Source organism: Cervus canadensis, chromosome 11 (genome assembly GCF_019320065.1).
Source record: "Cervus canadensis isolate Bull #8, Minnesota chromosome 11, ASM1932006v1, whole genome shotgun sequence".
Lineage (NCBI taxonomy): Eukaryota > Metazoa > Chordata > Mammalia > Artiodactyla > Cervidae > Cervus > Cervus canadensis.
In genome coordinates, this window is record NC_057396.1 from 77,385,352 (window position 1) to 77,409,300 (window position 23,949).

General features: G+C 44.6%; 1 protein-coding gene across 1 annotated transcript; it reads left to right on the top strand.

Annotated features, from left to right (window-relative positions):
• Positions 1-4,778: 4,778 nt before the first annotated feature.
• On the top strand, positions 4,779-22,115 carry LOC122450262 (membrane-spanning 4-domains subfamily A member 7-like). The gene is made up of 6 exons (XM_043482505.1): positions 4,779-4,923; positions 8,676-8,841; positions 14,784-14,918; positions 16,670-16,726; positions 18,301-18,507; positions 21,628-22,115. Exons 2-6 carry the CDS (start codon positions 8,689-8,691, stop codon positions 21,745-21,747), a joined length of 672 nt encoding a protein of 223 aa, XP_043338440.1. The 5' UTR covers positions 4,779-4,923; positions 8,676-8,688; the 3' UTR covers positions 21,748-22,115.
• The last annotated feature ends 1,834 nt before the right edge of the window (positions 22,116-23,949 follow it).

Below are 23,949 nucleotides of genomic sequence, written 5' to 3' on the forward strand. Positions count from 1 at the left end.
TGTCATCTGCATATGTGAGGTGATTGATATTCCTCCCGTCAATCTTGATTCCAGCTTGTGCTTCCTCCAGCCCAGCATTTCTCATGATGTACTCTGCATAGAAGTTAAATAAGCAGGGTGACAATATACAGCCTTGACGTACTCCTTTTCCTATTTGGGACCAGTCTGTTGTTCCATGTTCAGTTCTAACTGTTGCTTCCTGACCTGCATACAGGTTTCTCAAGAGGCAGGTCAGGTGGTCTGGTATTCCCATCTCTTTCAGAATTTTCCACAGTTTATTGTGATCCACACAGTCGAAGGCTTTGACATAGTCAAGAAAGCAGAAATAGATGTTTTTCTGGAACTCTCTTGCTTTTTCAATGATCCAGCAGATGTTGACAATTTGATCTCTGGTTCCTCTGCCTTTTCTAAAACCAGCTTGAACATCTGGAAGTTCTCGGTTCACGTATTGCTGAAGCCTGACTTGGGGAATTTTGAGCATTACTTTACTAGCGTGTGAAATGAGTGCAATTGTGTGGTAGTTTGAGTATTCTTTCGGATTGCCTTTGTTAGGTATTGGAATGAAAACTGACCTTTCCCAGTCCTGTGAACACTGCTGAGTTTTCCAAATTTGCTGGCATATTGAGTGCAGCACTTTCACAGCATCATCTTTTAAGATTTGAAATAGCTCAACTGGAATTCCATCACCTCCACTAGCTTTGTTCGTAGTGATGCTTTCTAAGGCCCACTTGACTTCACATTCCAGGATGTCTGGCTCTAGGTCAGTGATCACACCATTGTGATTATCTGGGTCATGAAGATCTTTTTTGTACAGTTCTTCTGTGTATTCTTGCCACCTCTTCTTAATATCTTCTGCTTCTGTTAGGTCCATACCATTTTGGTCCTTTATCAAACCCATCTTTGCCTGAAATGTTCCCTTGATATCTCTAATTTTCTGAAGAGATCTCTAGTCTTTCCCATTCTGTTGTTTTCCTGTATTTCTTTGCAATGATCGCTGAGAAGGCTTTCTTATCTCTCCTGGCTATTCTTTGGAACTCTGCATTCAAATGGGAATATCTTTCCTTTTCTCCTTTGCTTTTCACTTCTCTTCTTTTCAGAGCTATTTTTAAGGCCTCCTCAGACAGCCATTTTGCCTTTTTACATTTCTTTTCCATGGGGACTGTCTTGATCCCTATCTCCGGTACAATGTCACGGACCTCGGTCCATAGTTCATCAAGCTCTCTGTCTATCAGATCTAGTCCCTTAAATCTATTTCTCACTTCCACTGTATAGTCATAAGGGATTTGATTTGGGTCATACCTGAATGGTCTAGTGGTTTTCCCTACTTTCTTCAGTTTAAGTCTGAATTTGGCAATAAGGAACTCATGATCTGAGACACAGTCAGCTCCCGGTCTTATTTTTGCTGACTGTATAGAGTTTCTCCATCTTTGGCTGCAAAGAATATAATCAATCTGATTTCGGTGTTGACCATCTGGTGATGTCCATGTGTAGAGTCTTCTCTTGTGTTGTTGGAAGAGAGTGTTTGCTATGACCAGTGCATTCTCTTGGCAAAACTCTATTAGCCTTTGCCCTGCTTCTTTCTGTACTCCAAGGCCAAATTTGCCTATTACTCCGGGTGTTTCTTGATTTCCTACTTTTGCATTCCAGCCCCCTATAATGAAAAGGACATCTCTTTTGGGTGTTAGTTCTAAAAGGCCCTGTAGGTCTTCATAGAACCATTCAACTTCAGCTTCCTCAGCGTTACTGGTTGGGGCAGAGGCTTGGATTACCGTGATATTGAATGGTTTGCCTTGGAAATGAACAGAGATCATTCTGTAGATAACCAACAAAGACCTACTGTATAGCACAGGGAGCTCTACTCAATATTCTATGATAACCTAAATGAGAAAGGAATCTGGAAAAGAACAGATACGTGCGCACGCGTAACTGAATCACTTTGCCGTACACCTGAAACTAACCAACACTGTTAATCAACTAGACGTCAACATAAAGAAATTACAAAAAAGAAATACAGCGCCTAATGAAAATATATATTTAAAAAAAAGAAAAGAGGATCGGGAAAGCAAGTTCCCAGCAGTGAGAGCCCAGCAGACTAGTTAGAGTCTGGCCCCTGAGCCCTGATCACCTGAATTCAGATTTAGACTCCACAAACTACCACACGGCTGGCAGTAAGTTACATATCTGATATAACTTAGGCTAACAGTCAGGAGACGAAAATCTCCCAATGTGAGGCTGGGGTAAAGATCCTTTAACTTTCCTTCTGCCGTCATGATGTGAGATTCTAAGAAGCAGCAGAGAAAAACCTATGCGTAGAGTCAACATCTGGGCTTCCCAGGTGCTGTGACTGGTAAAGAGCCCGCCTGCCAATGCAGGAGATGTAAGAGACTCAAGTTCAGTCCCTGGGTGGGGAAGATCCCCTGGATGAGGCACGGCAACCCACTCCAGTATTCTTGCCTGGAGAATCCCACGGACAGAGGAACCTACTGGGCTACAGTCCATGGGGTCGCAGAGTGTCAGACAAGACTGAAACGACTTAGCACACATCCAGAGACAGTAAGCGAAGTCAGACTCCAAAGAGGTCAGTGAACTATGCCCTGGGGAATCACTCCTGGACAGTAGGCTCTGCATTCCCTATTTCTAGAGAGAAAAAGAATCTCAGTCTCCTCCGTTCAAGGTCAGTAGACATCTGAGATACATGTCACCTGTATTAGGTTCACTGCCGGTTAGAGGGAGGGGGTGAGTGGGAAATTGCTAAATGCCTAGGCAGTCAGTTCAGTCGCTCAGTCGTGCCCAACCCTAGACTGCACCTTTAGAGCAAACTTAACACCAGGAGGTGCTTGCCAGGGCAGAGCACCAGGAAGTGGTGAAAGGACTGAGTATGTCCCAATCAACACACAAGAGAATCAGAGAGTAAAAGTTAAAAAGAAAAAAATTCCCCATGGAGACCAGAGATCAATCTAGGGATAAAATACACTTTTCTATAGAGGAGGTGGGACAAGATACTGGACAAGGAATCAGATTTTTCTCAATGTTACTCTACGTCAGACTCGATGCTGGGCACTTTATATGTGACTTTGCAGGACTTCCCTGGTAGTCCAAAGCTTAGGGGTCTACCTACCGATGCAGTGGACCCAGGTTCGATTCCTGGTCGGGGAAGATTCCACATGCCACGGAGCCGCTAAGCCTGTGAGTCACAGGTACTACTCTTGAGCCCACGGGCCACGACCAGAGACACCACTACAACGAGAACCCCCAGCACTGCCACCAGCAGCAGCCTGCGCTCACAGCAGAGACTCGGCGCGGTCAAGGACGAAAAATAAACAGATGAACACGGCTTTATGAACGACAATCGTACAAACTCTGGAGACGTTGTATCTCATTTAATATATGGGGAAACTGACGAGATAGCCAACTGATATTCCTATAAACTCCTACTTAGATTCAGAAGGAGGATGAGAGTATCCCAGATGACTGAGATTCTTCTTTGGCAAATCATTCAAAGCAGATCACAGACCTGGAGAAAAGCCTGGGCCGTGAGGGTTTTCTTTGATGAGGGAGACATTGGTCATGCGGATGAAGACGATGCTGACAAAATGGCAGACTGTTGCCAAGGTGTCGGCCTGGGCCTTCTGCTAAGACTTGTCCTGCTTCTTCACCGGCTTGACCCGTGATCTGGGGTGAGTTCCCTCAGCAGTATCACCTCATTTGGAGTGGTTTTTTTTTTTTTTTAATGGACTAAAGTGATTAAAAAAGTGGACTAAAATTTCCCCCAAGCATTTTACAAGTTTCCTACAACCCTCCTGGCTGAGACCTGTTCCTCTCTCAGGGGACAGCCTTGTCAGCCCTGGGGAAGTTAAAAAGCATGAAGCACGTCCTCCTGTCAGCTGTTGTCACTGGCTGTATGTCCCAGAGTCATCCTAACCCCTCTCCTCCTGTTCTCCAAGCAGCTTTCAAAATTAATATCATTATTATCACAAGTTATGGAATGCCTACATTCTGTAAACTCTTTCTGTCCTTTCCCTCTAATTTTCCCAACAGCCATAGAGTGGAGTTAATATTGTCTACCCACATTATTATTGTCTACCTTCCCAGGTGGCTCAGTGGTAAAGAATCCGCCTGCAATGCAGGAGAAACAGGTTCAATTCCTGGGTTGGGAAGATCCCCTGAAGAAAGAAATGGCAACCCACTCCAGTATTATTGTCTGGGAAATCCCATGGACAGAGGAGCTTGGTGGGCTACAGTTCATGGAGATGCAAAAGAGTTGGACATGATTTAATGGCTAAACAACAACCCTCGTTTCAGTTCAGTTCAGTCACTCAGTCGCGTCTGACTCTTTGCGACCCCATGGACTGCAGTACGCCAGGCCTCCCTGTCCATCACCAACTCCCGCACTTTACTCAAACTCAAGTCCATCGAGTCGGTGATGCCATCCAACCATCTCATCCTCTGTCGTCCCCTTCTCCTCCCACCTTCAATCTTTCCCAGCATCAGGGTCTTTTCAAATGAGTCAGCTCTTCACAGCAGGTGGCCAAAGTTTAGCAGATAAGAAAACTCAGGCTAAAAGGAATTAGCTGAATGTACCCAAGGAAAATGGAGATGGATTCTAACTGGTGTGTTCATCTCACATATCTTCACAAGCTCTTTCTCTTATGTGTTACTTCCCCTTTGTGTTATTTCCCAGACCTTGAAATTCAGAAAGAGGAAGAAGTATTTTTCACACATCAATTGTCTGTAAATAGAGCAAATTGTTTCTCATGTAATCGGAAGTACTGCTATTCTGAAGAAGGGATGGGAAGTGTCAGAAGTGGGAGGGCAGAGGAGCAAGGTCGCTGCGGCGGAACAGCAGTGGGAGGTTCTGGCTGAGCCCCGCTGAGCAGAGCTGCCCCACCAGCCGCAGCACACAGGCCCGAGCTGCAGGGACAGGTAGGCACCTTGGCTTGGGCTTCCCAGGTGGCTTGGGTGGTAAAGAATCCGCCTGCAATGCAGGAGACCCGGGTTCCTGGTCGGGAAGCTCCTCTGGAGAAGGGAATGGCAATCCACTCCAGTATTCTTGCCTGGAGAGTTCAATGGACAGATGAGCTGAAGGCTGCAGTCCATGGGTTTGCAATGAGTTGGACACAACTGAGCAACTAACACTTTCACTTTTTCTTTTGACTTGGATCATGAATTTGCAGGGCCAGGGCCGTCCTTTAAACGGGCAGCCAGGAATAGGATTCTCATTCTGTCTCTGACGCCCTGCCTGGCTTGCTAAGACTTCCCAGGTTTTTGTTTATTTACTTTCCAAATCAGAGGCTGGAGTGAAATGATCCTTAGGTTTCCTTCAAGATGTTGAGGGATGGTTTTCTATAATTCTCTGCGTTTCCTGGTGTGTCAGTCTTATACAGAACACGGTCTCAATAAACCCTGTGCAGTTAGATTGAATCCCGAGCACGGAGCCCCACTGCTTTGTTCTAATTCTGTAAGAGAGAAAACTGCTCTTTGCAGAGCAGGTGGCCTCCAACCGGTGACTTGTCTTCAAAGTTTGGGCTTTAGAAGTGTTTTGCAAAGTTGGGAGCTACCACAACTTTATCTCCCCTTGATGAATGTGGATGGAAAAAGGAGCTCTCTCAGACAGTGGAGCTTGGAGACGATGGCATCAGTCTGGAGCCTTCTTGCAAAGTCATAAAGAATCTTGGTGATACAGAATTCTTCCTAAAAACCAGCCATATGTGTCAAAATTGAAGTAGTGTGGCCTTAAACTCCTTAAAAACACTCTTAAATGTTACTCTCAGAAGGTAATTGAATAGACGTGGCACCACAGAGGGGCAAAGATATTCACTGTAGCATTGCTCATAATGGTAATTGTTCACAATGGGCTTCCCAGGAGGTTCAGCTGGTAAAGAATCGGCCTGCAATGCGGGAGACCTGGGTTCGATCCCTGTGTTGGGAAGATCCCCTGGAGAAGGGCATGGCAACCCACTCCAGTATTCTGGCCTGGAGAATTCCACGGACCAGAGGAGCCTGGGAGGCTGCTATCCATGGGGTCGCAAAGAGTCGGACATGACTGAGCGACTAAGCACAGCACAGTACTGGAGTTTCAGCTTCAGCATCAGTCCTTCCAATGAACACCCAGGACTGATCTCCTTTAGGATGGACTGGTTGGATCTCCTTGCAGTCCAAGGGACTCTCAAGAGTCTTCTCCAACACCACAGTTCAAAAGCATCCATTCTTCGGTGCTCAGCTTTCTTTACAGTCCAACTCTCACATCCATACATGACCACTGGAAAAACCATAGCCTTGACTAGATGGATGTTTGTTGGCAAAGTAATGTCTCTGTTTTTTAATATTCTGTCTAGGTTTGCCATCTCCTTTTTTCCAAGGAGTAAGAGTCTTTTAATTTCATGGCTGCAGTCACCATCTGCAGTGATTTTGGAGCCCAAGAAAATAAAGTCTGTCACTGTTTCCACTGTTTCCCCATCTATTTGCCATGAAGTGATGGGACTGAACAGGAACTGTGTTTGAGCGTCTCCTGTGGAGGTCCGGGTCAGCAGTGGCCTGCCGCAGGGGCAGGGGCTCTGGGTGCCGCAGACCTGGGTGTGGCATAAGCCCTCTTGGAGGAGGTCGCCATTAACCCCACCACAGAGCTGCCAGAACTTAGACAAGACTCGGAAGCAGACTCCTGGAGGCACAGACAGAACCGTGTGCACCAGGACCCAGGAGAAAGGGGCAGTGACCCCACAAGGGACTGACCCGGACTTGCCCGTGAGCGTCCAGGAGCCTCCAGCAGCTGTACCTGAAACTAACACAACATTATAAACCAACTCAACACCTGTATAAAACTAAAAATTTTAAGCAGTAAAAGAAAATAAACATACATAGTATATGAGAATACAGTGAGGTAGAGGGTACCAACTAGGATTCCAGTCCTAGTTTCAGGCTTAGAACCAAGCACAGGCTATAGCCCTTGGGTACGAGAACTGACAAATATAGGAAGGAATCCAGAACTACAAATACTTTTTAAAAAATCTTTATGTTGAAGGTCAATTTTTTTAATTTCTTTTGAATTTTATTTTTAAATTTCTTATTGTATTAAGAGCACAGAACATGAGCTCTTTGTATGAGAATTTTAAATGTACAATACAGTATTGTTATCTATAGGCAAGATGTACAGCAGATCTCCAGAGCTTATCTTGCATAACTGAAACGTTATACATATTTTATATCAACTCCTCATTTCCTGGAAACCACCACTCCATTCTAGTCCTGGCTTTTATGAGTCTGACTATTTTAGATACCATATATAAGTTGAATCATGCAGTTTTTGTCCAATGTGACTGGCTTACTACACTTAGCCTTCCCTAAGAACAGTCTTAAGAAAAGGAAATTCTGCACTATGTGACAATATGAATGAAGCCTGAGAGACTGGCTCCTAAGAGTGGCCCCAGCAGACAATCATGGGGCTTGATTCGAAGGATGACCTGAAAGAAAGAGAATGTTGTGCTGAGAACAGGTCTGGGAGCACCCCAGGGGCCAGCCGTGCTGCCGAGCCGGTGGACGGCAGGCAGCTCTCTCCTTGAGTCCACGCTGAAGCTGCCAGTTAGGATGAAAGAAAGCGAACAACAAGGATGACTGTGGTACTGAGAGAAAAATCACAGGTCAGATGGCCTTGGTGCACTTTCCAGTTATGCGAATACAAGCTGGTACTAATTACGTTGGCTATGGGATGGCAGGCTAGGTACTTGCATGACAATTTCACTTAATGAAAACCACTTGATCTTATTATCCCTAAGTTTCTAAACGTGTAAAGTGGATTTAATAACACCTAAGTTGTTATAAGGATCACAACTACTACGGCCCAGTGCCTAGAATTCAGCGGGAGTTAAAGAAGCTCTCACACTGACAATTATTAAACTAACAAAGACAAGGGGCTTGTTCCCGGTGCTGCTCCCCAGGCGTGTCTGACTCTTTTCGGCCCCCTGGACTCTGTACAGCTCACCGGGCTCCTCTGTTCGCGGGGTTTCCTTCTGGCAAGAACAGCTGGACTGGGTGCCATTTTCCCTTCCAGGGGGTCATCCCCACCCAGCGATTGAATAGGCAGATTTCCTACCATCAGCACCACCGGGGAAGCCCCCGTTCTAGGTGAGATAAGTCATTTGCTGAAAGGGATGTGGAATAGGATTGATCAACATCTTAAAGGAAAGAAAATAAGACTTCGCCGGAAGACTGGGAAGAATAGATGTAGCATAAAATTACAGTACGGGAGGCACTTCCCTGGTGGTTAGGACTGTGCTTCCACTGCAGAGGGCCCGGATCCGACCCCTGCCTGCTGCGAGGTCTGGCCATACCCTACCGGGCGATATGGTTGGGAACGTCCCACGGTGAAGCCGAGGTGCAGAGGGGTAAGGAAGAGGGGTGAGAGTAGGGCTGGCTGGAAGGAGAGTGAAGTGGGTACGAAGCAAGCTCCTTGTGAGCTGTTTCGACTCTTCAAAATGTTTCCCGCTTTCTCCCGGCGACACGCCTCCTGGCCACAGTGAAAGCACTGCAGCGGGCTTGCTACTGCTCCCCGTCCTCAGTTCTGCTCCTAAAGGAGAGGTCACCTCTTGGACAATTGGGAAAAATCTTAAGCTCCCGGAAAGTCTGGTTTCCTGTCTTTAAGTCAAACCTTGGGTCCCAACTGGGTTCACTTCTTCTTCCAGCATCACCAGCACCATGCCATCACCGCTCAAGCTCATGACCACCCGAGCCTTTAATGCCTTCACTCTGAAGGGCGTCGTTATTTCCGAAAGAGAGAAGCCTGGACAGGTCTACCAGAAAGAAGATAACCTGCCAAAAGGTCTGCCAAAAGAAGCCACAGTTCTTGGAGTAAGTCCATCTCCTTACAAGGGGAACCCTGGGGAAAATATTATGAATGTTTTCAGACCACAATCTACAATGGACCTGGGAGAATCTTTCTTTTCTTCCCCTGACTCCAGGCTTATTGGGACATGAAATGGAGCTCCATCTTCCTCAGGCCCTTCTGTAGACCAACTGAAACAATTAGATCTTTTCCACCAGAAATCTACACAATAAAGCCTCTTGTAATTTATCTTTAGTATAGTAGAGACTTAGGATTTAACCATTTGATTTTACTCAGTATGATTCAACTTGATTTTATTTTGAGCATATTTCTTAAACATTTTGAAATGAGAGAATCTAGAGTGATCTCACTGTTCATTTTCTCCCTGTTTACTGGAGTAACTATGAGACACCCAGGTGTCCTAGGTCACCATCCTTCATATTCAGGACTTAATTCCCACATGCTCCTTAATATTCCCTCTAGAGACCTAACTCCCACTCATCCCCAGATTTGGAACTCTGCCAAAAGTCGGAATCGGGGTTAGTTGACAGCATTATGGTGCTTCCCAGGCGGCGCTAGCGGTAAAGAAGACACCTGCCGGTGCAGGAGATGCCAGACACGCAGGTTCGATCCTTGGGTCAGGAAGATTCTCTGGAGAAGGAAATGGCAGCCCACTCCAGTATTCTTGACTGGAAGGTTTCATGGACAGAGGAACCTGGCGGGCTACAGTCCATGGGGTTGCGAAAGAGTCGGACACAACCAAGTGACTGAGCACACACGGCTCACACGCAGCACAGCAGCATTACATTCTTTATCTCTCAATTTTTTTTTTTCTCAAAGCCTCTTCTGAGGGCTTGTGCAAACAGAAATCTTGTTCCCAAGGGCCCAGTTTCCACCAACACACTCACTGCCAGGCATGGAAATGAAGGCAGCATCTTCCTTGCTTCTCATGGAGACTTCTACATCAATCTTTTCCTCTCATTTCTAAAAACTTCTACTCTAGAATCTCATGTCATCCTCGTAGGTTATTCACTCCAACGTTTAACAAAAGACAATGCAATTGTCCTTTGCATTTATTAATTGAAAAATCCTAATTTCAGTTTCTCACCTTAAAAAGATATTTTTGAAATGTTATTTGTGTTTTGAACACTGGAAGAGAACAATTATTTCAAGCAATTATAGACAGTCATGAACTTCAAAATGTATTTGTTAAAGGTAATTCTAATCTTAGGAATAATTAAGAATTGATAGAATAAAATTTTAAGAAGATTGAGTTTAGTTTAAAAGACCTAAGAATAATCAGTGTTTTAGAAAATAACAGTAAGTGATATACTGAAAAGTTTGAAACATGATCATCTTTAGGATAACTGTCTGATGAATGTGTTGCTTGAAAATAAAACCAATTAATGTTTATTATTATACTATCATTTACCAATATTCACTCTCTTAATTTACTTCTTTCAAATAGCTGGTTCCGAGCTGACTTGCCTTTCTCCTTCTTGTTACCAATTAATGTTTATTATTATACTATCATTTACCAATATTCACTCTCTTAATTTACTTCTTTCAAATAGCTGGTTCCGAGCTGACTTGCCTTTCTCCTTCTTGTTACCAATTAATGTTTATTATTATACTATCATTTACCAATATTCACTCTCTTAATTTACTTCTTTCAAATAGCTGGTTCCGAGCTGACTTGCCTTTCTCCTTCTTGTTTTGCCCATGCAGCCTGTAATCTAGCCTACAGGTAGCCTAGAATCACAAACACATTTCACCATTTGCTTCAGCAATCAGTAAGAGATATCAATGAGAGATTATATCAATAAGAGATATGATTTTCATTCACACATTCACCTATCATTTATTGAGCACCTTCAATGTGCCAGCTACTATTTTACACACATGAGTTAATCAGTGAACTATACACTTAACAGTTTGTTTTTTTTAAGCCCCATTCCCGTATTCCTTGAAGGAATTGGAGAGACAAAGACAAATTTCAGTGATTTCCCACTTCTTTCACTCTCCCAGGTAACTCACTCTTCCTCTTTAAGATTTTGACTGTTCAGTCCCTGTCACTCCATACAGTAGAGTTTCTATCATAAGCCATTGCTATTTCAATATTTGTGTTTGTGATCCTTCCCAGTGCCGTGCCCTCTTAGTTCCTTGACCTCTTCTCCCCAAGGATCTTGTCCAACCTTCCTTAGACAAACATTTCCTGAGTCCTATCCTGTACCTTATCAACACTAACAGCAGGAAACCAACTGAGAAGGTAACAGGCGGGAGAGCTACGGCCCCCAAACGGAGGAAATAGGCTGCAAGAATCAGACGATTTTTTATCTCTCTTAAGCAGCAGGAGGAAACAAACTACATATGTATGATTTTTTTCCCTTCTCTATACAAATTTAAAAGGAGGTTTCTTTTAAAATTCTGTGTTGCCATGATGACACCTGGTTCCACCTGAACTTCAGGTTTCTGGAACCTTGAGCTAGCCAATGCGGTTTTTCTTATGGAAATGTTTTTCTTAAGCTATGTTAATGAACTATGTGTTTACCTTAGACTGCCTTTCTTCAAGTCTTCCTAAGACTCAGAACGGATTAGGGCTCAACAAACCAGTATGTTTTACTCATGGAAATGTTCTCTTAAGCTATGTTAATGAGACTGTGTATTTTCTTGGAAACCTTCCTTTCTTCAAGATTCATGTCAATTGTCTTATGGCCTGGGATGACCCTGCTGGTGCCAGTGTTATCTCAGAATGCATGTTGTGGGTGAGCGGCCTGGTGCCACTCTCTGAGGTTTGAGACATTTCCTTTCTCTAATTATCAACCTGCTAATAGGTATATAACTTCTTGCTAAAAACTAGCAGGGGGCACCCTTTCTGTCCCCTTCTGATGTCTATGACAGAAGCTTTCTCTATCACTTTTATACTTTAATAAATCTTAATCACACAAAAGCTCTGGAAATGGATCGAATTCCTCGCCTTTGGAGGCCAAGAATCCCAGCATCTTTCATGGCTCAGCAACAACCTTTCGCAATCATTGTCTATTTTTCAAGAATCTCATACTCCAGCTACAAATTCTAATCTCTCAAGGTCATTCCCTCCGACTTCCACTGACTCTTTGTTTAACCTTGCTGAAACTTATTGATAATAACCCTTCTTCACAGAGCCTTCCTCTCCCAGGCACAACCCCCATAGTCCACTCTCTTGTGATGCCCTCAACAACCTCATCCTCATATCCTTATAGCACACTCTCCAGAAAAAAAATCTATGACATTGATTTAACTCTAATGCTGCCCATTTGCCTAATCTGTACTTGAATTCATGCGACTAACCATGCCTGAAAACATACACACACTCACATGCACACATACACATCACTTCTTATTTATGACCATAAGTCCAAACGGACTGTCAAAGCTGCCTAAAATATGCATGGTATTTCTTTCATCCGTTCACTTTCCTCTGACCCCAGAAAACCACTTCATACATTCTTTCCCTCCCCCGCCCCCAAAACCTCTAGAGTCTTCCTTTTCCACTGATTACCTTGCTTCCTAAAATGCTAAGAAAATTGAGCCCATCCGGTGAGAACGTCCGTAAGCTGCTACACGTCTGTAATTATCCACATCTGTGCCCATACATTCTTTATCTCCTCCCCATTGCTAAAAATAAAATAAATGCCCACCTTCTAATTAATATATTCTTCCCTGGGTGCGGTAGACTCCAACCCTTATCATTTGTCCAGTAATTCTCTGAAAATTTTCTTAATCATTTCCACGAGGGCAGAATCTTACTGCAATTTCTCCCCATCTTGAAAACAAACAAACAAAAAGCAGAAACAAATACTTTTAACTTCACACACCCTCCAGCTAATGCCGCATTCTCCCCTTACCTTCCCAGGAGCACTTCCTAATGGTGGGAAGTCAGTGTCTCTAATTACTCTTGGATGATATTCTCTCTTGAGCCACATCTGGTGGTATCTGTCCCCTTTGCTCCATGCTGCTAACCCAATTCCCAGGTCTTTTGTGTTGATTTTCTCAAACTAATAGAAAGGTTTGTTGTAGCTGATCACTCTCTCCTACTTGAAATACTGTATTTATTCTCGGGTGGGCTTCCCTGATAGCTCAGCTGGTAAAGAATCTGCCTGCAATGTGGGAGAACTGGGTTTGATCCCTGGGTCAGGAAGATCCCTCAGAGAAGGGAAAGGCTACCTGCTCCAGTATTCTGGCCTGGAGAATTCCGTGGACTATATAGTCCATGGGGTCACTAAGAGTCAGACACAACTGAGCGACTTTCATTTTCCTTCTATTCTTGGACATCAATTCTTACGGTTTTCCTCCTTTCTCCTGGATTGTGCCTTTTATGTTTCTATTTTGCTGATCCTAAATTTGGGGTTCTCCACTGTTCAGTCCTTGACTCCACTCTTTCCATATCTGTTACAACGGGGAACTCACCTGGTAATAGGGATTTAAATATTATCTTCACTTGCAACTTGGAACAAAAAGGCTATATCTGTTGCCAGGATCTCTTCTTCCAACTTAAGACTCACATATCCAAAAACCTATGTACATCTCCACTTGGATATCTACTCAACACCTCTCCCTAGTCTGCCCCAGGCTGAAATCCTGATATTCCAGCCCCAAGCCCACTCCTCATACAGTATTGCCAATTTTAAATCCGTGTTGACTCCATCACTTCAGATACTCAAGCCGAGACCCTTGGAGGCACCCTTCATCCCTGTTTCATAATCCACATTCACACCATTGGCAAGTCCCATAGGTTTAATCTCCACAACACATCTAGAACCAAATGACGGAACTTCTCTCCACCTCTGTTATCCATATCTTCCTCCAGGCTGGCATCATCTCACATGTGAATTATGGAAATACCCTCTTTATAGATGTCCCTGCTCTGTTCCCTTATGATCTACTCTCAACTCAGCAGACAGAATGATCTTTCAAAAATGTGAATTGGATCATGCACTATCCTTGCTCAAAATTGCCCAGTGGGCTTGCCTTTTTACTAAGAATGATGGCAAAGTTGGTAAAAAGAGCCTACAAGGCCACACACAGCTTGTATCACACCCTTAGTACTTCTGAGGGTTCATTTCCTAATACTCTGCTCCTAACTCATTTTGCTTTCCAAGGAATTCATCAGTAAAGGACATAATACACATCTGGTGACAGTGATTTTCACTTGCTTTATTACCCTGGTATCTGGGATAGTCAATAAATATTAAAACAGTGAGTTTTAAAACAGTGTTTAATAAATATTAAACAGTGAGTAAAGTGAGTAAAGCTCAATATCAGATGAATAGGGCTAAAAACCTGGTTCTTCCATTTGGCCATTGGCATGGGTTTTTACAAGTTATTTTAATTCTGGTGCCTGATTTTTCTTATCTATAAGTGAGACAAGATGAATAGCTAAAATGTAGAAAGTGTTCAATAAATACAGACTATTATCACCACCATTGGTGTCATTAAAAAGTATTAATAATTATTAAAATCCAATGATGAATAAGATGAATTATGGCACTAAAGACTTTCTGCTCTACTTTACTTCAATTGAAATTGAGCCCTTTATTAACATTCCCATGATAAATTTGCTTTCTATAGCCATCTAACTGGAGTATTGTGTAGAAAATTTTTCCCTATCTATTTGCCCTAGACCAAACCAAACCAAATAAAAACCTGTAAACTACCTTTTGCAAAATAAAGTTAAAAATGCATATATCACTCGCTGATTTGCTAGGTTAATAATTCTATCAAAAGTAAAAGAGGTTAGTTATATATGACTTTCTCTAATAGAATGCCTATTGGCACCTTGTAACACTCCCCCACTCCTTTTTAATTACAGATGATGACGGATACTCTGTACTCTCTAGAATTCGCACATTGTGCATGCAATGATAGCTCTCATCTGTTTACAGTGTCCTCTGGAAGTTTTTACAGTTTTCCCTCTTATTTCTTTCAGACCATCCAGATCCTGTGTTTCCTGGTGATTTCAAGTTTGGGGGTCATTTTGGTTTCTGTTCCCAATTCTTCCCAGCTCAGCCCAGCGATTTCCACCATTCTGATGTCTGGGTACCCATTTTTAGGAGCTCTGTGTGTGAGTAGAATGGGGTCTCCAAGAGGGGATATGCTTTATAAATGCCAACTGGGTGCTAAGTCATGGAATGACTCAATTCCAAGAAACAGGAGAAGGCTGAGTTCCCCCACCTTCCCTCTGTTACTATCGCACATCATGTGTCTCTAATTCAGGAAAAGCAGCAGAAGGGCTTAGTCCATCCTGTGTGAGCCTGCCAGGGAGTGACTGGCTGGGGCAGGAGGCAATATGGTAACACAGTGGGCATGCGGGTACAGCATTTCTTACCTGGCTTCATGACATACTTCCAGAAAGTGACAGGTCTTCCATATCCTTCTTTGGCCCTTTGGTGAGGCCATTGGAATCCCTCCAGTTTAAGAGTAATCCACCTGTCAGCAGAAAGTGAAAAGCTCATTTTTTCTTAAATAAAATGAGCACTGCTGGTAGATGCCACAGATCTACAAAGGATTAAACTAACAATGGTAAGATTCACGGGAACCAAGAACACTCTTGCTACATTGTCAGAGGCAATCCTGAGCATCTGGTAGAAAGTTTTTTGAGCCCTTCCATGTAGCGGCTCATGGAAAAGGGCCCAGGAGATCCTTTTCCTTGGAGATTATCCAGGACCTCCTCACATCTCCCAGAAAAGGCCACTTCTTCTCCATGCAGCATCCTGACAGAGGAGAAAAAGTCACGTTCTGGGCAGACAGACTTACCACGGCGCCTCCTCTGTATGGATACAGTCCTCATGTGGACAAACCGTGCATTGAGGCAGGGGAGCCCTGCTTCTGCCCCCAGAGCACTGTTTGTCCTTGACTCCGCTATCTAACCCACAGTCTGGGCTCCTGCATTCTCTAATGAAAGCTAGAATTAACTCATGCTTGACTGTCTTTGCTTGTGACCACCCGATCCCAAGTTTAAACCACAGCTTAACCCATGTTTCAGCTTCTCAAAACATTATCCCTCCACCAAGTGGACCCTTAATACCACTGGGATCAAATGTGGACTTACGGGGCTTTAAAATACTCTTAACATAAAAGACTCTTCACATCTGACCCTTCCCATTTTCCTCAACTCCCAGCCTAACTCAGGTTATTGCCACCAATGGCTTGATGCCCATGTGTTTCTGCACTTTGTGCATTAGAGCCTGTCTCCTTCGTGCTTTGGGTGGCTGCTCCTATCCTTCTAAGCCCTCAAGTCATGGTCTTTCTCAGCCTCCTCTCTTCCTACCTCATAATCTAGCAACACTCTCCTCCGTCCATGTGTGCCCCCTTCCCAGACCTCCTCAGCTCCCAGTGATTTCCATGAGCATAAATTCAGCTCCTCTGTGCATCTGCCTATTCTTCAAAGTCAATGGAGGCATCCTGGGGGTGAAAATCAGGGGTCTCTCTCCATATGGGTCCCAGGGAATTTACATTGTGTATTGATTGAGTTGGGGCTTCCCAGGTGGCTCAGTGGTAAAGAATCTGCCTGCTAGCGCAGGAAACACAAGAGGCGAGGGTTTGATTCCTGGTCAGGAAGATCCCCCGGAGAAGGAAATGGCAACTCACTCCAGTATTCTTGTTTGGAAAGCTCCACGGGCAGATGAGCCTGGCGGCTTACGGCCCATGGGGTTGCAAAGAGTTGGACATGACTGAGTAACTCAGCATGTGTACACACACACACACACACACTGATTGACTGAGAGTAACACACACATTGATTGACTGAGAGTAACATGGTGGTCACATTTCTCTAAGTCAACTGAACTGATCATTTCTCTCTTTTCTGAGCAGTTTGCCATTACTGGAACCCTCTCAATTGTCTCTGGAAAAAAATCAAGTAAGCCTTTTGTAAGTATGAGAACCATGGATTCTTAGCTGACTGGAATAAAAGGAACTTTGGAGTTAACTCTTCAGAGGGAATTTGGGCTCTTCCCTCCTAGATGTGTGCTCTTTGCCCTACAAAATAGTTCTCCAGTGTCATATTCTAAGCTTGGAGGAGGTTTACCTCATTTGCTTAAATGGTAGAAAATCTTGAATATACCATGGGCTGTTTATGACTTGCTATCTTGGCCCTGAAGGGGACAGACGACCATCTCGCTAGAGCCTAGAGATCCTTCCTAGGACAGGGAGATCCTAGGACAAGGTCAGGAGGACGCGAGGGGAGGCAGGCACTGAGGTCTTTGATCCTCGCCATAGCAAGCTCCCCTCCCCACAGCCACACACCCACAAAGACGACCTAGGGCGAAGCCACATCCTGACTAAGGAAGATCCACAGTCTGGTTAGCTATGGATGAGGGCACGCCAGACGGTGTATGAGGCCAGTATAAGCTCCTGAAGCTTGAAGCTGAACGTCTTAACCCCAGAACCAATGGACTGAGGAGTTCACAGCACGGGGTGGGGGCAGAGCTCTGGAACTGGGGTCAGGAGACCTCTACTTCCATCCCAGCTCTGTCGCTGACACTTCCGTGTGCTTCAGAAAGTTCCTTCCTTCTCCAGCTCACAGTTTTCTCATCTACAGAATGTGGAAGAGAAACATGTGGCTCTCAGAGGTGGTTTCCCAAGTGTCCTGAATTCACTGAAAAGGCAAACCACAGCTGGGATGACCTAAGATGCTGTGGCCTCCCCATGTGGGACCCAAGACGATATGTGGGCTCCAGTGCCTGCACTTGGCAACTCTGGGCAAAGACTCTGCCATTCAGTCTGCGCTCCCTTCAGGGACTCAGCACACAAAGCCCTGCAGCTACGGGGCCAGAAATAAGAGGACAGGGCAACCGTGCTCCCCAATAGCCAGTATCCCACTGTGATGTTAAAAAAGAAAAGAGCGTGTGCTGGGAGCCTGACACCAAGCCTGGCTCATCTTTGTGGAGGAATCATATCCTGTGAAAGCCCTTTTCCCCAAGATGTAGAATGTGCCCCAGGAGAGGGTGTGACAGATGTGGTTCTCATTGGTCTGATCCGCCTCCAGATGGGTATTCCAACTTCTCCAGCTGGTTTCTGCCTTTTCTCTGAAGCTGCTTCTTGATGGGAAGAGAGTCATAGACTGGTCCTCCCAGGAGGGACCAAAGGCCATATTCCAGAAGCCCTGAGAGCAAAAGAATGATGCTAAAGCTGCTGAGGAAGTCAAGGGGACCCTGGCAGCTGCCTGAGTAGGTCCTCCTCCGTCTCGAAGGCCCTGCAGAGTCAAGGAGCCAGACCTCTTCCCCTAAGAAAGAATTGTTCATACGTTTTCTCATTCAACAAACTTTTACTGATTATATCAGGTGACAAGCCAGGTAGTGAGAAGGGCCTACAGGGTAAATAAAACACACACAGGTCGGAGGAACACAGACGCAGGGAAGCCCCGCTGCAGCGCCGTGGATGGGGGTGAACAGCGCCGCGCGCCGCGTCCGTGACGAGGTCCCGATGCACAGTTTCTCTTCCAGGCCACGAGCAGCCTCATCTCCAGCGCAGTGAGCTCTCTGGCTGCTGGAGCGGGCCTCATCCTGCTTGCTAACAGCCTGGTAGCTCTGAGGACGGCCTCTCAGCAGTGTGACTCCGGAAGGGATTCCCTAGCCTCACTGCCTTATTCGAGGTACTATTATTCGATATACGAAGTCAAGGACTGTCTCCTGACCAGTGTCGGCCTAACAGTAAGTAGTTTCGGACTGCACTTCCTGTCATGTGAAATCTCAGTGTCCCTGCTTTGCATACATTTCTGACTTTTCAGCAGTCTGCAGCCCGGTTGGTTTGAATGTCTGGAAGCAAACAGGAAAGACAAAAAATTATGGTTGAAAGAGGTTGGTCAGCAGGCTGCAAAATACAGGCGAAGCACTGTGCAAGGTCAAAACAGGGAATCAAGAAGGGCTGTGCGTGGCGATCCGTTTGGTCATCCTTCTTAAATAATAAATACCCTATTCTCGATAGCTCCAGCCCTCAAAGTGCCCCCTTTGTCAAACAGGCATTCCCACCGCCCCCCCCCCCAACATGGACAGAAACATTTCCTTTTAATTTGAACTTGATTTGATTTGGGATTAATGCACCATACGGTAAGGTGGTATGGAACTTGAACCTTAAGCCCAAGCACCTAACTACTAGACTGGCCCAGCAGGGCTGCAGACAATGAGAGACGGTTTACCCAGGGATTTGACTCTTAGCAGAAACACCAGCATCCCTGGGCACCATCTTCTTGCCACTTTTCCCCCAAACTTGATGGTCACCACCTGATGATTATGACCATCTTGGCTTAGTCAGTCCTCTACATGCAGGCTCAGAGTTTGGAAACCATGAACTCTGGCCCTTTAAGGAGAAAGACCACTCCCTTTGTGACTCCCCCTTGTCTGAGCTGAGGAAACAAAGGCAACCTCTCTCATTCCCTTGGATCTGTCTCTTGAATCACAGAGAATGTGTGCGCACTTCTGAACTCACAGCCTTCTGTAAGGTTGCCTGTGGGACCCAGAGGTTGCCAAAAGCATCTGCTTTGATCCAGGAGCTTGAGGAAGCAGAAGGGCACAGAGACTCATCTGGTTGGAAATCAGCTTGAGGAAGTCCAGCAGATAGTACCACCCTGGTGCAGGGGAGAAATCAGGCAAAGCATGGAGTATGGGAGCAGCGTTCTCCCCCCGTTGGGTAATCAGAGCTTAATTCAGCGAAAACTCAGCTCAAACTGCCTCCCACTCTCAGGTAACTAGAGCCAAAGAGAACTTGCAACATCAGAGAAGCTGCAACTCGGCAGACTGGGCAGACTTCAAAGGTCCACTCTTTCTTCATTAACATAAAGATTACCTGGGGAAAGTAACAAATTTAAAGTTAAAAATATATGTCGAGAGATGGAAGAAGGAAAGAAGGGAGGGTGGCAGGAAGCTTACATCCTAGACACTAAGAAGGAGATTAAAGCCGGAGCAGAGATCAGAAGACCATGGTGGCCAGGACAGGAACATAGGTGTTGGAGGTTGGGCTCATGGAATTTTAATTCCCATGATAGGATTTGAGGTTCTTTAGGCACAGTGGATGCAGGAAGCTCACACTGAGTGCCCTGCAAAATGTTAGGAGCTGAGACTAAATATTTAGCCTATTTAAGAAATAAGATAAGGAAAAAAACTCTGTCCTGCATTTCAAGAAGCTTCCAGAAACTCTTCCATAAAGGTTTATAGGATGAAATCATCTCACCAAGCCTTGAGTAGGTGGGGTACCCAAATCCAAAATTACATATAAAATAGAGGAACCTTGGATAAAATGACTAACTTAAAATTGTCCCTGGATCTGTGAAACTCCTAAGGTACTATCAGAATCAAACCCAACTCCCATCAAGACTTACTGTTGTTCAGTCGCTAACGCACGTCCAACTCTTTGCGACCTCGTGGACTGCAGCACACCAGGCCCCTCTGCTCTCCACGGTCTCCTGGAGTCAGTGACGCCGTCTAACCGCCTCACGCTCTGCCGCCCCCTTCTTGTGCTGTCAATCCCTCCCAGCAGCAGGGTCTTTCCCAGCGAGTCAGCTCTTTGTATCAGGTGGCCAAAGTGTTGGAGCTTTAGCTTCAACAACAGTCCTCCCAATGAATGTTCATGCTTGATTTCCTTTAGGATGGACTCTTTGCAATCTAAGGGACTCTCAAGAGTCTTCTCCATCAACAGAGATGTCCAGAAGTCCAAATTATGAGACCCCCACATACCAAAGAATCCTCCAATCATCACCACCCACACACTGAAGTTATCTAAGAATGAAAATATTTTGAAAAACATAAGGGAAAAAATGAGGGATAGCAGAAAATGGGACAAATATGAAATTTAGTTACCTGAGAGTTGGAGATTACATCATAATTTGAAAAAATGCTATAATGAAACTACATTTTAAATGATTAAAGATATTAAAAAAGGAATTAAAACCAAAATGAAAGAATATGGCAATGAACAACAATAAAAAAAGTGGATTTGAAAAAGAGCCAAATAGTATGATTAGAAATGAAAATTACAATATTTGAAATTAAGAACTTAGCATCAGTTAAATAGGAGCTACAACATATATGTCTGATTAAACCACATAGAACAGAACACACTAAGATAAAAATTTAGAAAATATAAATAAGAAGTTAAAAGACAGGGAAGACAGTGAAGGGAGAAGGTTCAACACATCTCACAGGAGCTTCGTGGGACAGCGCGGTAGACAGGGAGGATGCAAGAGAAATAAGCGAGAATTTTGCAGAATGTAAGAAAGATATGAGATTTCAGACTGAGGACTGCACTGAGATTGTTGCAGGATGAATAAAAACAAGCCCACACCTAGAAACAGCATGGCAATCAAAAGCACCCAAGAAAAAAAAAGAAAACAATAGGAGCAACTAAAGGTAAATGAGCGAACTCCCAGGTGGCTTAGCGGGTAAAGAATCTGCCTGCAACGTGGGAGACCTGGGTTCAGTCCCTGGGTTGGGAAGATCCCCTGGAGAAGGCAACGGCTCCCCACTCCAGTATTCTGGCCTGGAGAATTCCATGGACTGCATGGGGTTGCCAGGAGTCAAACACAACTGAGCGACTTTCACACACGCACAGGTGAATGAAGGATGACTCTCATCTCTGAGTGTGGAATACCGAGGTCTTGAGTGGAAATCCTTGCTATTCATTTCCCTGCTTTGGTTCAGAGATCCGAAAGAAAAAGCAGGAAAGAGGAGGACATGGTCCTCACTGTCTCTTCTTCTCTCCACTATTAGAGTCTTCTCTCGCAGGCTTGTCTCCTGAACAAGAGCTGGGGCACCAACCATCCCTGTGTTGATTTACAGGGTGTCCTGGTGGTGATGCTTACCTTCACGGTGCTGGAGCTCTTAGCAGCTGCATACGCTTCTGTCTTTTGGTGGAAAAGGTCTACTCCAACAGCCCTGCATTCGTCCGGTCACGAGTAAGAAGGACTGGGGGACTGGAGCTGACATATGCACATTACGGCGGATGAAACAGATAACCAATAAGAACCTGCTGCATAACACACGGACTCTACGCAACGCTCTGGGGTGGCAGAGAGGGAGCGCACGCACATGGAGGGCTGACTCACTCTGCTGTGTTGCCGAACAGCAGAGACTAACGTAATGTGGCGAAGCAACTAAACTCCAATAGACAATAAAATAAAAAGAAGAGGAAATGTGTGATCTTGAGCTAGTGTGAACTGGCTGGCTTTGTAGGCCCTGCTTCTGTAGTGTTTTCATACTCACATTGCTTAAATTTTAAACATCAGAGATTCCAAGAACATTTCAATTAAAAAGTACTTCTAAAATAATATGGCTCTATTTCTGTCAATTAAATATGCCTCTGAACCCTGTCTCATTTAACGACTTTATTCTTTAAATATCTAAACTCAAAGATCATAAGTAACCTCAAGGCTCTCTCCCATCTAAGTTCTAGACCAAACAAGAAATTAGACATATAGAAATACAATTAACTTTGTTACTGTACTGCAGTGAACAATGTGAACTACCCAATAACGAGGTTCCTAACGTTGTCCCCTGGTCTAGGCCTTAGGCCTTAGTCCTTATCCTAGAGGGGAATGTGCAACAGAAACTCACAGGGTGCTTTCCAAATGACATGTACAGAGGTGGTCACAGAAGTGATACACACAATAGCCCTCCAGAGGAAACTATCCACATGCCAAAGAGTAGGAGAGACAAATAAAAACTGTGGTGTAGTCAAACAATGGACGGGCTTCCCTGGTGGCTCAGACGGTAAAGAATCTGCTTGCAATGCAGGAGACCCGGGTTCAGGTCCTGGGTCAGGAAGATCCGCTGGAGGAGGGCACGGCACCCCACTCCAGTGTTCTTGCCTGGAGAATCCCACGGACGGAGGAGCCTGGCGGGCTGCAGTCCCGAGGGTCACAAAGGACACAACTGAGCGACTTACACACACAGACAATGGAGTGTGATACACCAATGATCGACCAATGATACACCAATGATCGACCAATGATACACGAATTACACACCAATGATCGACCAATGATACACCAATGATCGACCAATGATACACAAATTACACACCAATGATCGACCAATGATACACCAATGATACACCAGTGATCGACCAATGATACACCAATGATCTACCAATGACACAAGTGAGCAAACAATTACATGCCCTACGGATGAATCCACAATGTGTGATTCCCTGTATATAGTTTAAATACAAACACAACTAATTCAGAGTGTTAGGACAGTGGTTACCTTTGCAGTTAATAATGGAAGGGGACCCAGAGGGCCTATGCATCCCTGCAGATACTCTTTTTCTTGATCTGGATACCAGTACTCTGCCTATATGATTTGTGTGCTCTTGTTTGCAGGTAACAGTTGAAAAAAAACCTTTTTTTCAAAAGTTACTTTTGAGTTCTTGTGCCAGTTTAGTTATTGAGCCATCACTCACGTCTTCTCCATGGTCAGATTCCTCAAAAAAAACCGTCTTCCAAAAACCCTGGAGTCTTCCTTGACTCTTTAATATTCTTCCACTTCCCCATATTTAACCTATCATTAAAAACTTCTAGGCCCTGCTTCAAAACATCCAGAGTCTGGTTGCTTCTCACCATTTCATGAGCATGCATCATTTTCCACTGGCATTATCACAGTGATAAACCAAGTGGGCACCCACACCACATAGCAGATGGTGGGGTTGTTTGTAAGTGTAATATCAGGTCATGTCATTCCTCTGCTCAAAGCAACTGCATTTCATTAAAAATAGAAGCCAGCATCCTTAAATGCCCTTAGTATCTGAGTTCTCACTTCTTCTCCCACCTCTCTGATTGCTTGCCTCCCTGCTCACTATGCTACTGACGTGGGCTTTTGCTGTCTCGTGGCATATTCTTTCTTCAGGAACTTTACATTTGCAGGCACCTCGATTTGGAATGCTTTTCTTACAATCATTTACATTGCTTGCTTTCTTACCTCTTTCAGGCCTTTCTTCAAACCGCTCACTCACAATGAAACTTCCCCCCACCAATCTACGTAAAATTATATCTCTCTTTCTGCCTTCATTTGCTTTCTTTTTCTCCACAGCACTTACCACCAGCTGACTTCCTATGGATTTTATTTGTTTGTTAATTGTATTCTCACTAGTCTGTTAACTACAGT

Bases quoted from the DNA above. Each gene is read 5' to 3' on its own strand.
- LOC122450262 (XM_043482505.1), top strand. From the start codon at position 8,689: ATGCCATCACCGCTCAAGCTCATGACCACCCGAGCCTTTAATGCCTTC. The intron at 8,842-14,783 runs GTAAGTCCATCT...TATTTCTTTCAG, and splicing joins AAGAAGCCACAGTTCTTGGA to ACCATCCAGATCCTGTGTTT. The intron at 16,727-18,300 runs GTAAGTATGAGA...TTTCTCTTCCAG, and splicing joins AAAAATCAAGTAAGCCTTTT to GCCACGAGCAGCCTCATCTC.